Genomic DNA, 17,606 nt, shown 5'->3' on the forward strand with positions numbered 1-17,606 from the left:
GTGGCTGCTCAGCTCGGGCTGGACTCGAACCGCTGTTGCTCAGAGCTCAAACTCTTGAGTGAGCTCTTAACCAACTGAGCCACTCGGCCGGCCCTTTTATTCCTTTTTTTAATCTCAAAAATATTTTTCAGGTTTTCTTACAGTCTATACTTGCCATGTCTAGTTCATTCAGTCCACAAATATATATTTAGGTCTTCTCCTTGTCGGGCATTGTGTCACCTGTATCCTCTGTAGGATACTATGTATACGAGTACGTAAGCCTGAATTTTTTTTAATCCAAATGAAGAATTTCCCATGGTCTAGCCATTGTGTATAACCTATTTTGAATGTATTGTTCCAATCATTTTATCATTTGAATATATTATTTATTATGAAGACAGGTTTTTATTTTTACATCTAGATTTCCCACTTAGGTGATAAGAGTAGAAAGACGAAAAAATTTAAACTTAAATGCAGTGCTAAACTTGTTACCTGTTTTCATAACTAAATATAATAGATGACCTCCTAAGATTATGCTCCTAAGACTTGCTCATTTATTTGCCAGTCTTAATGCACAATTAAGGTGTTTGTTTTTTATTATTTAGTATAGGAGTACTGCTTGGAGTTTTTCATTATAACCATACCCATAATTCTTTCTTTGATATGTCTAAATTCAGTTTTCTTTAAAATACAACAAAAACTTGCTTGGATAGCTCCAGTTCACTTCCTCTTTAAGCATAGTGACTGACATCTATGTCTCACTCAGAATCCTTAGGGCTTGGATGATTTTCTAGTGTATCTACAAATTTCTGTCCCCACCAGTTGACCAGAACTGTGTTTTCCTTCCTAAGAGTCATAAAAAGTTGTTTCAAAGAAGTGAAAATTGATTTAGAGAACTTTTGTATTCAAATTAATTTGCCTGTCATTTATCAATAATTAACTGTGTTACTAGTGATTAGGCACAAATTGTGCAAGCGTTTCAACTAATTGGCTAAAATCACATTTTCACCTAAGTTGCTATAATTACATTATACAACTAAGTCTTTTGCTTTACTCCCTGGCATTGTATATAATTTGTACGAATGAGCTTATATAAAACTTTAAAAGTGTTTGAAGGTTTGAAATCCCTAAGATTTTCTAAGATTAAAATTTAATCATCCTCTTAAAAAACATTGGTGGATGGGACTTTTACCAAAAGTAGTGGTACTAAAGGGAATATTTAACAGCTCTCCACCATTTAATTTTGTTTTGTAATTTATAGAAGAATGAAAAGTAAGTTTTGGATAAGAATTTTTAAAAAGAAAAATGTAAATGAATGATGTAGAATGTGGATTATGTATTGATATAAACAGTAGCACTTTTTGACAGGTACCAATTTATATATTAATTCATATACTTATTAATTCATATACTTCTAATTATTATATATTCATATACTTCTAATAATATATTAATTCATATACTTCTAATAATAAACTTTTGAGGTGGGTACTGTTATTATCCTCATTTCCAGGGCAAACCATAGCACACAGGATGTTAAGTAATTTACCTAATGACACCTGGCCAGTAAGTGGCAGAACTGGATTAATCCCAGACAGTCTAGTCTGACTCTTAGAATCTATACTTTTAACTAAACCGCTTTCATGAAAAGGAATATAACAGTGTTAGAATATATTTCAAATGCTACTAAATTTGTGCTTGTGATTTTACTCAGTTGAATTACATAGTGGCTAAACACATTTATTTTTTTATCTCTTATAGCAATGAAATTTAGTAATTTTTTTAAGATATGTGTTTCCCATCCCAAATCTCTTTTAAGTCATAGACTCTGTCTACTTTGAGCCAATGTTGTATAGCTCCTTTATTCAACTTTTTGTTATTAAGCTTCTCAAGGTTTTCCGTAAAACATGTGGGGGACAAAATTTATCCTTAAGCTAATTTGCTGAGAAAAATAATAGGCCCCCTTTAAAATAAAACCAGATGTTTTGTATACTTGAACTACTTTGTTGAGTTAATTTACAGCTCAAGTTGACAAAGCTGCCTGTACCTGAATTTAAATGACAAAAGTGTCTTCACACAGCTGTTTATTATTGGTAATTGCTCTGGATATGTATTCCAGGAAAACTTAAGATAAGCCATGTCAGATAAGATTTTGGAAATATATTTGCGTAGTTCTGTTATTTCTATGTGGCTTAATAAACCGACCAAATTTAGTCAAATATTTAAAATCAATAAATCATGTATCTTCATGTGCTGCTTGTGCTAGCTTTTGATTCTCTTAGCAACAATATTTTTATGGGAATGAATTGCCCAGTTTCTTGTGTGTGTGTGTGTGTGTGTGTGTGTGTGTGTGTGTGTGTGTNTGTATATATATATATATATATATATATATATATATATGCTTTATAAATGTTCAGGAGAATACTTGGAACAATTTATACCACAAAGTTGAGATTCATATATAAAGTATACTTTGTGACATTGTTTTTACATTTAATTTATATTAAAATATTTCAGAGACAAAATAAAGGAACATGCAGATTTCACATTAACTGCTTTAAGTATTTTTGTTGGTGTTTCTTATTGTAAGAAACTGAAAAACATAAATGTTTTAAATCAAAATTAGCAAATGTTCTTTTACTGGGAAATAATCATTCCTATATGTTAATTTTTTCAAAGAGCAAAGGCAACCACCTTCTTAAAATGGAGGAACTTTAAAAATTAACCTTTTGTTCTGAAAATCTTTTATTTTCGTCAAAGAATTGCCGTATTTCCCCATGTATACGACGCACCCTTTTTCGAAAAATTTGGGGTCTAAAAACTGGATGCATCTTATACAGTAGTTGTAGATTTTTTTACTTGCATTTCCCGCAAGTGATGAGGAGTTGTACGAATTTTATGATGAATAAAACTTGAGTTCAATAACTTTATGTAATACATTTTTTTTCAAATTTCAGGCCCAAAAATTAAGGTGTGTCTTATACATGGGTGTGTCTTATACATGGGGAAATACGGTACTCATAAGATAAGGCAAATGAGCCTCTATTCCAGGCCCTGCCTACCTTTATACTCACCATGTGACTTTGTATCTTAATACCCCAGGAAGTGTCTTCCTTTGTTCAGAGGTTAAGCTCAGGTGGATAGCCTCCTCCAGGAAATAGCCCCTGACTACCAGCATTCCTTCTTAAAGCTCTTTTCCCTGAGCCTCCACAGTAAGCAGTGCACAGCTCTATAATTTTATTTATCATATTCCTTTTGATGTATCATCTACTGTGTATGTATTTTCCTTACTAGGTAGAAATTTATCAAGTTTACCATCTCTTGAACTAAATGAATAAAATACCACAAATGTCTTTGATGTCCACGTTGAATATACTGGTTATAATTGAATCTTAACCCTTTTCTTTTTTTAGCTGAGCCATCCTGTTGGCAGCTCAGCTCTGGCGGGACTCGAACCGCTGTTGCTCAGAACTCGCACGTTAACCCTTTTCTTAATATTTTCGTAATCACTTTGATTTCAGGTCCCATGTTTTAATTATTACCTTAATGCAGAGAATTCCCAAATTGATATAGTCATCCCCCATTTATTTTCAAAGATCTTCTATCCCGTTGACCATTATATATGCATGGTTAGTTAGGTAGACAGACATGTATAAATTCAGCATATCCAAAGCTAATAATCACCTTTTCTCAACCTGCTCTTTGAACCTGTGCTATTTATTTCCATGAATGGCTTCTCCCTGTCCTTCGTTCTTCATATTCAATCTTTAGTTAAACTTGCACATTTTCTTCTAAGTTTTTCTTAATATAGATCCATTCTGTGTAACTGCTGTTGCTCAGTTCAGACTTTTCCATCTTCATATGGCTTCCAGTAATCTTTCTGAAATACTGATCTGATCATTTCAACCTCTGTGCTTGAAAACTCTGGATAGCTTCTCAGACATCATCATCTTGAAATTCTAAAATGTTTTCTCCTACTTCCCCTTGCTGCTGAATTGAGCCACTATTACTGATGGGAGTATAGCAGATTCCTTTGATGTGTAAGGGCAGAAAGTAGATTTAAAACAACCTATAGTATAAAATCCAGTCACGTTTGCATTATATTCAGATCTTTTACCTGCAATATATTCAGACCTTTTGACACCTAGCCTTATCCTGTTTTGTGATTTACAGATACTCTATAGCACTGGGTGACTTCCTGTTGGTTTATTCCATGCATTTTTTTAATCGTACATTTGCTCATTAAAGTTCTTTCCAGTTAACTTGCTAAGTGAACAACTCCTGTGTAATCTTCAAAACCTTGCTCAATTATATATACTCCTTAATGAGACTTCTTTTTTTTAAGATTTTATTGGGGAATTGGGGGAGGGGAACAGACAAGTTGCTGTCCTTTTGTTCTTCAGTCTGGTTGTGGAGGACATTGCTTCACTAGCCCATGTTGGTATTATCATTGCACTCTTTCCTGGTGAGGCAGATCGGTCTCCGGCCTTAGGACGGCTGCTCACTGCGGCTCTTGGCAGCTCACACCGGCTGCCAGCCGCTCACGCTGGCTGCCGGCCACACACTGTAACTCATGGCAGCTCACTGCAGCAGGGGTTGCAGCCTACGCTGTCGCCGGCAACTCACAGCAGCCCAGCTCCAGGTCAAGCTGTTGTTCACCATCTTAGCTGTAGAGGGTGCAGCGTCACTGGCCCTCATGTGGGATCTGAACCGGGGCCCTGCTGCTCAGAGCTGGCGTCCCATGCCAGCTCTTAACCAACGCACCACTCAGCAGGTCCCATTAATGAGACTTCTGTAGACCATCTTAGTCACGAGAAGGTCTCTTTATGTCCCCAGTGATATTTTAGAACTTCCTACTGACTGCTGTTATGTCCTTAGATGATCATTGTTATTTATGGACTAGTCTCCTGTATTACGTTGTGATCTTTTAGCATGTATAATATATGAAGAGTAGCTAAAGAAATTAGGGATATTTACCCTAAAAAATATGTGAGCATTCTTAAGGGAAAAAAAGTCTTCATAATATTTAAAGGTAATCAGTTAAAAGAGGGATTCCATTTGATATGTGAATCTTTAGGAGGAAGGGGATAGAAGTTAAAGGAAGACACATTTTAGCATGTAAATAGTTTAGAAAAAGATAAGTAGTGTCTTATACTGGAGGTTATACATAGTAGGCTTTCAGGAAATAGCCTATTTTTCTTCTTAAGTTGAGGTATAATTTACATATAATTGTACACAGCTTTTAGCTGTACAATTCAGTAAATTTTTACATACGTCTGTATGCCTAAGTAAAAATCAGAAAAGAACAGAACATTTCCAATTCTCTAGAAAGCTCCCTCATGCTCCTCCCATTGTCTCCCCAAAGATTTAGCCATGATGCTGAGCTTTATCACCAGAGATTAGCTTTGCCTGGCAACCTGCTGTATGTGTCCTGTGTGCCTGCTTTTTTCACTCATCTATGTCTGTGAGGACATCCATGTTGTTGAAAGTAGCAGTAGGTCGTTCTTTTTGTTTGATATTCTTTTTACTTTGATGTTTAGGATTCTGTTAGATGAATAGAACACACACACACACACACACCATTTATCAATGCTGTGTAACTTTAGTATATATTGTTGCTTTTTTGGAGGGGTTTATATGAATTTTACACGTTCACTGGCAATTTGGTTGTTTTTTTCATATTACAATACAGTAGATTTAATATTTTTCATTTAAAATCAATCTTAGATTTTTTTTATGTAAACGCTACCTATTCTTTGTAAACGTTTTGAAAATAAAATAAAATTTAAAGAAGAAAATAGAAATTGTTAAGTCTCACAACCAATGATAATGACTATTAACCTTCAGTATATAATTCTAGTATTTTGGTTTACATAATTTTTAGAAAAATTGGACTAATTTGGCTAATTGTCTTGCGTCCTTTTTAAAAAACTTAATGTATTGTGAGCATTTTTCCATTTCCCTTTATAAAGAATTATTTCTTGTTTGCTTGACATTATTCTCTATTTTTAAAAAAGTAATTGTATTTGTATTGGATGCATTTATTGAGTAGAATTTTATATTTTTAAGTTGATGATAAAAGTCAAAATACTGTTTGGAGCTTGTAGGAATTAAAAGAGGTTGAGAGAAAAGGAGAATAGAGTTTAGTATCTTTTTTCAAGGAAAATTCACGATTACGCTTATAAATAGGTTTGTTATTTCAAGCCACTGTAGGTCTTCAGCTATCTCAAATAACATCTTATCAACTACTTTCTAATACTATAGAATTTTGATGTTTCTTTTGTTATTAGATAGCTATGGTTCTCAAATCTCCTATCCTTTCTTTAACCAGTGCTCTTTAGAAAAAATCTGTTCTTTTCCCAAGCAGTGTATACGTAAAGTTCACATAAATTGCTCAGTTGGTTAAGAGCTCGCTCAAGAGTTTGAGCTCTGAGCAACAGCGGTTTGATGCCCGGCCCAAGCTGAGCTGCCAACAGGTGGCAGGATGGCTCAGCTAAAAATAGGTTCACATGAATGGTACTTATATGTTCATTTACCACCTGCTGTATGTAAGGTACTGTTCTGGGCACTTGGGGACCTTACCATCAGGTTGTTTTTTTGTTTTGTTTTTTAAGGTTTTATTGAGGAATTGGGGGAGGGGAACAGCATTGTGGAATCGGGGAAGAGGAACAGACAAGATGCTGACCTTTGGTTCTTCGTCTAGTTGTGGAGGACGTCGCTTCACTGGCCCATGTTGGTATTATCATTGCGCTCTTCCCAGATGAGGCAGTCGCTTGCAGGCCATTGGACGGCCGTTCACAGCGGCTCATCGCAGCTCACGAAAGTGCACACCAGCTGCCGGCCAGTCCCACTGCAGCCTACGCCATCACAGGCGACTCAGGGCAGCCCAGCTCCAGGTTGATCTGTTGTTCACCATCTTAGCTGTAGAGGATGCAGTGTCACTGGCCCTCATGTGGGATCCAAACCGGGGTCCTGCTGCTCAGAGCTGGTGTCCCAAGCCAACTCTTACCCAACGCGCCACTCCGCTGGCCCACCATCAGGTTGTTTATAACTTGTTCCAAGGGGAAGAATCATGGATACATAAAAATGTTCAACGTGTTAGGGAAATTTAATTTCTTCCCTTCACTTGAATGATAACGATACCAAAGTCCAAAAAGAGTAAATTTCTTGCCCACAGCCACAAAATTTGTGGCATAGAAAGAACTAAAGCCTAGAGCCAAAAGCTGTGATTCCCTGTCAGTGCGTTTCCACTTTAGATGTAAGGTATTTTGTCCTTAGTGCTTTTGTTGACACCAACTTTGTCCTTTTCCCTCTAAGAAAATGCTACTAATTGCTTCTGTGATAAGTAAAGGGAAAAGGTTTCATTTATATAACACTTAAGTGCCTAGACTATATAGAATGTATAATATCCTGTTGCAGAGACGGCAGATAGGTGAGAAATACATTGATGAACTAGGAACATCTGTGGAAAATAGCATTAAGTGTGTAAAAAGTTTGTTTTTTGGAATCTGAACATCTGTGTTAGAATCTCAGCTCTCTCATTTCCCACCTGTATGGCTTATTCAGGCTACTTAATCTCTTTGAATCTTAGCTTTCTCATTTATTCATTCATTTGTTGAGCCCCTTACCATGTGCGAAGAACTGTACAAAGTGCTGGGGATACAGCAGAATTCTTGTTCTCATGATGGCTTTTGTGAGGGTAATGTATATAAATCAGTAAAAGATAAAGCACCAATCATACTACTTGGCACAAAGTAAACATTGATAAAAGTTCCCTTTTGTTTACTACAGACTGAGATTCTCATACTTTTTCCTCTCAGGACCCCTTTATGCTTTTAAAAATTACTGAAGGACCCCCACCAAAAGAACTTGTATTTTTGTGGGTTGTATGTATTAATGTTTACAATACTAGAGGTTTAAACTGAGGATTTTAAGTATTTATTAATTTATTTTAAAATGGTAAAACTTTACCCATAATTTACATAATTAGCTTTTTAAGTTAAAATAACTAATTATTTGGCTCTTAAAAGGTTGAATTTATCGTGGGCAACAAATACTTTTAGTTGTTTTTCTTGAAATGACAGGCTTACTTTGTTTGTGTTCAAGAAAATTTCTGCCAAAAATCCAAGTTAGGCTAACTATATATAGTTTTTCATTTAAGTAAAAATGATACTGCATGGAAAAAGTAGCTAGTTCAGCTCACAACTCAGTCACCCTAGTGCCTTTTATCATGGCAGTCGTAAGTGCTTTATGCGTCCTTCTATCTTGTTCCACAGAATATTGAAAAGATGTATATTTAAGCGTCAAAATTTAATACAATTAATGATTTTTAGTGCTTTGTAAAGAACATTAATAAGTAAAAATAGGTTTTTTAAAACTGAGTAGTACATAGTGAAGACAGTAACTGTTAAAGTTTGGTTTGTTGTTGTTTTTTTTTGTTTGTTTGTTTGCCACTGCCTTAATTTGGTAAGGCACACCAGTTTTACCACTAGTGCTTTTGCACCCACATATGCACATGTCAACACAGTGAAAGGGGGAAATACCGTCTTAGTATAATTTTGAAAATAATTTTGACTATGTCAACTCCCTGAAAGGATCTCTTCCCCCCTCAACAGACCACATTTTGGGAACCATTGCTATAGAGAGTATTGGTGATACTTCATTATGATGTTTTGATTGTTTTCATTTTAATGAAGTGTACTTGTTTTCCTCACAGGGTTGATGAAAAGAGTAGTCACGTACACTACTGTACAATTTCCTTAGTACACTGGCCTGCTGGGTGACAGTATAATCAAGATAGCAGCAGACTGATTTATGGAGAATGTGCTATAAAAGTGACAAGGATTTTATTCTATTGGTGTAATATTGGGAGTGTTGATTTAAATTTTTTCTAATGCGTTCTTTTGTATTTTCAGGCTTGCATTGATGACAATGTTGATATGGTGAAGTTTCTGGTAGAAAATGGAGCAAATATTAATCAACCTGATAATGAAGGCTGGATACCACTACATGCAGCCGCCTCCTGTGGATATCTTGATATTGCCGAGTAAGCCAGTTCTCTATTTACTTTTATCCAAATAATATTTTAGAGACCTGAGATTTTACAGAAATTGTTGTTAATGATAAAATGAGGGAACTTTGATGTTACTGCAATTCATGAAAATTATTCTTCCCAGGAAAGAGAATAAGTGCTTCTTGGGAATCCATATAGTGAGTCTCTTGTTATGAGATAACCTTCCTGTTTCCCCTCTCTCCTTGGCTTTTGGTACTTTGTACTGATATGAGTAATAGTACACATTCTCCATCTTATCTTATTGCCTTGAGTACATGTAGAGAACTGTCAAATGATTCAGTTAATATTTAACAATCCAGTTTATCCCTATGTAATCATGGATTGTAAGGGGAAATTAACAATACTTTTTAATTTGGTTACTTTGCTATAGGGAGAATATGATAGATACATAGTTCTTCAACTAGTCGATATATTGGGTTGTCGGAAAAGTCATGATGTATTTTTTCTATGTTTCTCGTTGCAAAAATGCGTCATGACTTTTCTGACAACCCAATATTTATGCTTGCTTAGTTTTTATTAAGATTGTTTTGTAGAAATTTTGTAAAATTCAGTGAGAAATAGTCATTGTATTCTTTACTATCTTTAATGGGCAGGTACTTTCCAAGAAAATTTCATTTTTTAACTTTTAACAGGAGAGTATAGATAGCCTGACAAAATAATTTTTAATTAAATAATTTTTTTCTTAGTACTTTGTGTCAGCACCATAAAGCTTTGTTGTCTACCTGCTCACATCAAAGCTTTTCAACTAATAAATATCGAATATGGGAGTTGTATCCTGTGGGACCTCTCTTAGTAAGGCTTCATCATTTTATTTCTTTGTATATTTCACTTACCCCTTTCATGTGTATCAGAGATAACAATACTTAAGTTTAAACCGAGACAGTGTTTGGTGAAAAGAAAAGTGCTCTGGCCTGGGAATCAGAAGATCAAAGTTGAGTTTTATTACCGACTCTTAACACTATACTGCATCTTTTGGTAATTTGTTTCCTCTTTCTGGGCCTTGATTTCTTTTGTGTAAAATGAGGAGGACTTTTTCAAAACAATAATAGTTGTTTACAATTATAAGCATGGTTCTCAAGTTCCTTACTCCTTTCTGTTCTTTTCATGTTCATCAGAGGACTTGGATCTTTTCTTTATAGGAAAAAATAGCTAATGTGCATATATCTTTAGCCGTCCTTAAATATTTGGTACTTAGGCTCTGGAGTCAGCTGATGTGGATTAGGAAGCTTCCTCACCCTGTCTCAAGGGGTATAACCCCTTGGGCTAGTTGCTTAACTTCTATAAGCTTCTGTTTTCTCCTCTATAGAATGGAATATTATTTGTTAGGTTTGTTGTGAGGGTTAACTGACGTAATCCATCAAGCATAGTACTTGGCACATCAGAAATACTCAGTATGTATTAACTTTTGACCATTATCTCATTTATCTCCTCTGAGAAAATGAAAACCCAACTTCTTTCTTCGGTGTTTAATCCTTGTGTTTTGGTTTTTTGTTTTTGTTTTTTTAATTCGTGCTTCTGAGTTTAAAAACTCAGTAATGATTATCCTGAATAATTTCCTATGGAATAATTTCCATAGGTTTTATTGATAAGCCATTGTGTCAGTTGGGATGATTTTAGCTGCAAGTATCAAATTTAAAATAACCTACAGAGTAGTAAGGGCTGTTATTACAGGATGACATAGTTTAGAGGAGGGAGGGCATTCAGGTTTATCAAGTTTCTCTGTGATGTCATCAAGGGCCTGGGGTCTTTCAGTCTTTTTCTTCTTCTGACTTTCCCAAATATGGACTTTATCCTTAGCCTTGTCCCCTCCTGGTTACAAGGTGATTGCCGTAAGTCCTGAATTGGGTTTTTACATATGCACATCCCAAGAGCAAAATAAAACTTGGGTGGGGAATGGGATGTATTTTCTCCATATTCTGTATTTGTCAAGGAGGGGAACCTTTTCCGGAGAGTCCTCTGACCGCGGCTTATTTCCCCTTATGGGATTTTGGTCATCCTGGCTGGGTCATTTGCCCATGTCTACTCTGGGTAAAGCAAGTATCTGGCATATTCAGTTTATTATACGCCAGAAAACAAGGATGACGAAGGTGAGCGGTCTGCTTCAGGTGTTAATATTTTCAGTAGAGTAACTACAACGTTTTAGTTTTTGGAAGGTGGGATATGGCATACTTGCTTCGTAGGACCTGTACAAACAAAGGAGACCTGTTTTGGACAAGGTTGACTAGAGTTTCACTGATCTTAACTACCTTGTTATAGGCAGTTAGAAATTATGGCTGTATATTATCCTGTATAACAAGAAGTATAACTGAAGTATTGAAATCCATAGTTTCTTTGAACCAAATTGAAATTAGACAAATGATGGGCAGGCCGAGTGGCTCAGTTGGTTAATAGCTCGCTCAAGAGTGTGAGCTCTGAGCAACAACGGTTCGAGTCCCAGCCCTAGCTGAGCTGCTGCTGAGCTGCCAACAGGTGGCAGGATGGCTCAGCTAAAAAAAAAAAGCAATGAAATTAGAAAAATGATGACTTTTGCTTTTTTGCACTTCCTACCATGCAAAATTCTTTTTTTTTTTAATGACAATGTTTTATAAAAGACAATTTAGCTAGTATATACTGGGTTATTTGTTAATTGTTAAGGTGATGATGGCCCTGGACTCTTCCAAATGCATGATCATTTTTATCAGCATTATCTTTTTCAGCAGTTTCACTAATGAGTGTGAGAAGTTTTCTTGGGCCTAGCTAACTATAGCATGATGGCTTAAGAGATAGGATGAAGATATCCCCCAAATCAGAGCATTTGTAGGGTAAAAGGCTCTGTTAATGATGTAGAGACAACAGTTATAAACCAGGAATGACATAGGAATGTTGAGTCAGTCTGTTAAGTGAAGTATTTGGAGTTATTTTATTTTATTTTATTTTATTTTTTGGAAATCCTGGTTCAGCACTCACTAGCTTCGTGCCTTTGGCTAAGCTACTTAGCCTCTATGATTAATATTACTTGTGAAATAATATAATGACTTGGGAATGATGTGGCATCTTCCTAGCTCTTATTTCTCATTGCTTTCCACATTTTTCACTCTGTCAATACTGGGCCACTTTTAGTTTCCCAACATTTCCTCGTATCAATGTGTCTTTGTTCACAGTGGTTCATTTGCCTTATTTCTTTCCTGGATCAGCTCCTTACAAACCTCTTGAGATGCAGATTGTGTAAGGGTCCCTTCTTCCAGAAACCTTTCCGACGTTCCTAGCTGATTCGTCATCATCTCTAACATATCGGTTGTTACCTGCTTCTTTACCAACTGCATTATGCACAGAATAGTACTAATTCAAACCTATTGAAACGGGAGGTGAAACAAACAGTGAAACGCAGATACTTTACTCTGAAAATTTAAGGGTGATTAGGATACAGTGAGTTCTAAATTTTTTACCTTTATTGGAGATAGTGGAACAAAGAATGTGAAGTTACAGTTTAGTTTCTAAACATTTAACAATTTCCTAACTGGTCTGTAGCCTACCAGAAGCCAGGTGAATAGTAAATGATAGCTCCTCACATTCTGGCTCGATTATCTCACCTTTTCACTGAAATGATTACCCTCAACCTCTCCCTGCTTTGAATAAGGTAGAAGTCTTAGGGAAAACTAAAAAAAAAATGGAGATTGTTGAATAATGCCCCTTCTCCAGAGTAGATTAGAAGACGTATAAATGAGGTGAGTTTGGGAGTATGATGTTAATGTTTTACTAAATATTGATGGGTCAAGGATTGAAATGTGTGCATTAACATCATTCTCTTCCTTTGGTGTACTGAATTAACAGTGTTATGGGCTGACTTGTGTCTTTACAAAATTTATGTGTTGAAACCATAACCCCCAGAACCTTGGAATGTTACTGTAGAAATGGAGCCTTTAAAGAGACGATTAAGTTAAAATGAGACCTCCAGGGTGTGCTCTAATCCAGTCTTACTGATATCCTTATAAGAGGAGGAAATTTGGACACAAAAAGAGACACACGGGGTGTGCACACAGAGAGAAAAAGCCATGGGAGGACACAGTGAAAAGGCAGCCATCTGCAAGCCACGGAGGAGCCTCAGAAGAAACCAAACTTCCCAATACTTTGACCTGGGACTTCCAGCCTCTAGAACTATTAGAAAATAAATTTCTATTGTTTTAAGCAGTTATTCCATGGTATTTTGTTATGGTAGCACTAGCAAACTAATAGAGGCAGTATGAAATTTCTCGCTGTCATATCAAAGTATTTTCTAAAAATTATCTTGTTGATGTCATTGGGCTATGGATTAGAAGTAAAATTGAATAGTATAACTTCTGGACATACTGGAAAAAAACAAACAATTGTGGAGCCCAAGAAGCCGTGTAGTCAATTTATTGTTCCAGTTTATAACAATCAATTAGTTATAGCTCTCCAACCATAAACTATAACTAAATTATATATTTAAATTACGAGTATGTGCAAAACATTGAAAACCAAGTCCCCTAACTAAAGAAATAATTGGATGAAAACAAAACTATTTTAATTTTGTCATTCTTTTTCATTTATTAACTGGAATATTTTTGTAAAAGAAACTTCCTCATATCTACTATTTGGTTACCCCCAGTACAAATTTTATAGGAAAGACAGGATGTATTATTTTTTCCTTCTGTATACTGATTTTTTTTTAATAACGAGTTGGTTTACTAGTTACTTTCAAAAAGGACTAGACTGTTTTTTTGAGGTCTGACTAAACTTAATACTTGACGTATTTCAACCTATTGCAGTTATTATCCTATTGATTAACAAATTGTACCATCTTTGGTCATTAAGAGTCTTTTCATACTGGCTCCTGAGTCCTTGGAATATGACCAAATAAAGTGATCTTTAAAAGCTTCCTTGCTCTCTAGTATTACAAGATGTTCCAGACATCATTTACATTTCCTGCCTTGGGTCTAGACTTGTTGTTTCTCCGGGGAGCCCTCTTCCTTGTAATGGGTGCTAGAAGTGCTCATTGTTACCGCTGGTCATTCATTATTTCCAATTCAGATTCAGCACCAAGGTATTTTTCTTTAATCTCTTCTATCTTGGATCAATATTTCCTTTCTCTATTACTTCATTGCCAGGAACTATAGTATTAAAATAATATATAATTACTAATTTGCTTCATTGTATGTTACACATACGTTAAACTACCTATAAAAACAATAACACCACCACCACCAACAACAACAACAATTTTATTAGTGAAAGTAATTTGAAGATTTTTTTGTTTGATTGGTTGGGGTGTTTTGGGCAGGGGTAAAGGGGGAACATTTCTTTTTGTCCTTAAGGTACCCCACTTGGAATATACCATCAAATAACTGTGTTGAAGTCACTTGAAATAATTTTTGTCCCTGTGATTATGTCACCAAATATACACACACACACACACACACACACACACACACACACACACACACACAGTGAAATGAATATATATGAAATTAGGTTCATTGTTTACTTCTATTTATTTTTTAGAATTTGCTTTTTTAAATTTAATTTGGTTTTATAATTTATATAAAATACCAGGTTCTAATGGCAATCCCTGCTTTACCACCCTGTTTCCTCTGACATCTTATACAGATAACCATTTTATTTTTACATTTTATCCCAGCATGTTTTTTAATGTAAGTATTATTTAAAATAAGTATTTATCCACCTTTGTAAATAAATAGTAGAATATTACACACATACAAGTATTTCTCCACTTTGCTTTTTTCACGTCACAGTCTGTTATGGAGATCACTGTATAGGGAATATAAAGTTATTTCTCACTGTTCTTTTTAGGTTTAGTATTCCATTGTTTAGTATTTCATTGTAATTTATTCAGCTTGTCCCTCTTGATTGACCAATGCATGTTATTTATTTGAATGACTACAGTTTTAGCCTCAGAATTGTCTTTTTGTATTCCTGCAAATCATAGGGATTTTTGTGTTTATGTGACAAATATTTTGTATTTAAATAATAAAATTTAAATGACTTGTTTTATTAACATTTTAGTTATTGATGTGATTGTTATTCTGACATTTTTTTTTGTATTTTAACTTCATCACCGCATTTCTTGTTTAGGCTTCCACTACAAATGTTTAAGGAATACTTTAATCTTGAGTTTCTTTAGTGTTTGCCATAAAATTTTCCAATAGTAGAGAAAATTAGTCCTGTATTAGGCTAGCATTATGTAATTTCATATACTAGAATGAAATATTGATTAGTATATTTAACATATTTTTCTTCTAGTTTTAAAGACATTACTGTTGAGGATTTCATATCATTATAAAATGTTGGTAGGATTGCATTCAGTGATATTTTCATGATTTCATTAACAGCAAGGAAAAAGTTTTATTAGCTCTTTGTCCCTTGATCATTAAAGAACAGCTATTTAAGGATATGAAAACTTTTAAATATTTGTAGTGGCTTATTTATAGCGTGGCTTTTTTTCATTATAATCTTTCTTCCATAAACATCCACCAGTATCCTCAAGATTTTTCTTGGCTTACCCTTCAAAATATATCCAGTATCTAACTACTTTTCATCACCTCCTATATTTCTCCTTGATCCTGGACACTTGTTTTTCACTGGAATTATTCAGTTGCAGTAATTCTAACCATAACCATCCTCTTCTCACCATCTATTTTTCCATACAGCAGCCAGAATGGCCCTTTTAAAGTATTGCAAGTGGGATAACATCAGAGTCCTCCAATGGATTTCATAATGCATTTAGGATGGAAGCCAAAGTACTGGTGACCTCCCAGGCTATTATTCGGTGCCCATCACCTTTCTGACTTCATTTCCTCCACTCTTCTCTTAGCTCTCTCTTTCGGGCACACTGGTCTAGCCTTTAAACAAACGAGACATCTTGCTTCATAGTCTGAACCAGCTAATTCCTCTGTCTGGAATTATGTAATGTTATTTTGGGTAAAAGAAATCAGAAATTCTTACCAATTTAAGAAATACATAAACTTCACCAAGCCAGTGAGAAGCAGTATTACTGAGCTCAGGCATCAGACAACTCTGTTTAAATCTTAACTCTGCCAAATAACTGTTGTTAACTTTGGACAGATTACTAGCTTCTCTGAATCTCTGCTTCCTTATCTATAAAATGGAAGTATTAATACTTGTCCCTGCTTTATAAGATCATTTTGAAGATTAAATGAGATAACGTGTATAAGACACTTGAGCACAATATGTGGCACATATTTAGTATTCAGTAAATGTTAGCTAAATTCGTTACTATACATAATGTACTTTTTGGTTACTTTTAGTGAAAAGAAAAGATAAGCTCTTGGTCCTCCTGGATTATTATAATTTTGTTTTAGGACAACCCTAACTAGATAAGAGGAGCAGAAGAGAGTGATAATAGGCATTTGTCATATTTACTTTGAGGTCTGAGTATTTGAGCCCCAAGGACAGTTGACAAATCTATGAAAATTTGTTTTATTTACATATTTCTTATCAAGAATGATACTTTACTAGTGTAAACTAGACTATGTATTTTGATTAAAAGTCTCAGAAGGTGAAATTACATCTAGGATCCTATGAAAAAGGGGTTTTTCAGGCCGGCCGAGTTGCACATTGGTTAAGAGTTGGCTTGGGACGCCAGCTCTGTGCATCAGGGCCCCGGTTTGGATCCTACATTAGGGCCAGTGACACTGTGCCCTCTACAGCTAAGATGGTGAACAACAGCTCAACCTGGAGCTGGGCTGCCATGAGTGGCCAAGGACAGCATAGGCTGCAGTGAAGCTGCAGTGGGCTCCCGTAGCTACCATGAGCAGCGGGCAGCCAAGGTGAGCTGCTAAGAGCCACTGAGCGGCCATCCAGAGGCCAGCGACCGATCTGCCTTACCCGGGAAGAGCGCAATGATAATACCAACATGGCCCAATGAAGCAACGTCTTCCACAACTAGACTGAAGGACAGAAACTTGTCTCTTCCCCTTCCCCGATTCCCCAATAAAATCTTTAAAAAAAAAAAATTACTACAACACAGTCCCTAATCTTCAAGCTTACAGATACATGTGAAGTCAGTTAACTAATATTAGATAGAATAAATGGACCAACAGATGTACAAGGAACACTGAGGAAGAATTGATTAATTCTGGTTAGGCCAATCAGAGAAAGATTCTAAAGAAAGTGATATTATTATATTAAATAATGAACAGAGCTTTTGCCTCTGGGAATTGGAGCTGCCTGAATAAAGTCATGTTATTCATGAGAAATAATATATGTAAAGTTCTTCCACTGTATTGACTAACATTTGCCATTTCTTCATTAAAACATACTGACTGATTTCCATAAAGTTGTTAATATGAACACTGCAGCTAATAGGCAACTTCTAAGCTCATTCACTTCCATTTCCACCATCTGAATTGTAAGACTACCAAAAGTTAGTTGTGTGTGTTTTAGCCTCTTGATGCCTGTTGAACTTGTTAGTGATTTTGTAATTTAACCAGATGGCCCCCAAACTGATGAAATGTGTACAAAAAAGAAAATTGTTTCTATAACTTAGCTAAACACTTCAGAAAGACTCAATAAGGGC

At 35.4% G+C, this 17,606-nt stretch overlaps 1 protein-coding gene across 13 annotated transcripts in view; it reads left to right on the plus strand.

Annotated features, from left to right (window-relative positions):
• PPP1R12A (protein phosphatase 1 regulatory subunit 12A) overlaps nucleotides 1-17,606 on the plus strand; it is a 162,845-nt gene that overhangs the window by 40,662 nt on the left and 104,577 nt on the right. For all 13 annotated transcript variants that reach the window (XM_019630449.1, XM_019630445.1, XM_019630451.1 and 10 more), the window contains exon 2: nucleotides 8,895-9,025. In XM_019630449.1, coding sequence (XP_019485994.1) covers nucleotides 8,895-9,025 — 131 coding nt within the window. The remainder of the gene's footprint in view (nucleotides 1-8,894; nucleotides 9,026-17,606) is intronic.

This window comes from Hipposideros armiger, unplaced genomic scaffold (assembly GCF_001890085.2).
Source record: "Hipposideros armiger isolate ML-2016 unplaced genomic scaffold, ASM189008v1 scaffold_913, whole genome shotgun sequence".
Taxonomy (NCBI): domain Eukaryota; kingdom Metazoa; phylum Chordata; class Mammalia; order Chiroptera; family Hipposideridae; genus Hipposideros; species Hipposideros armiger.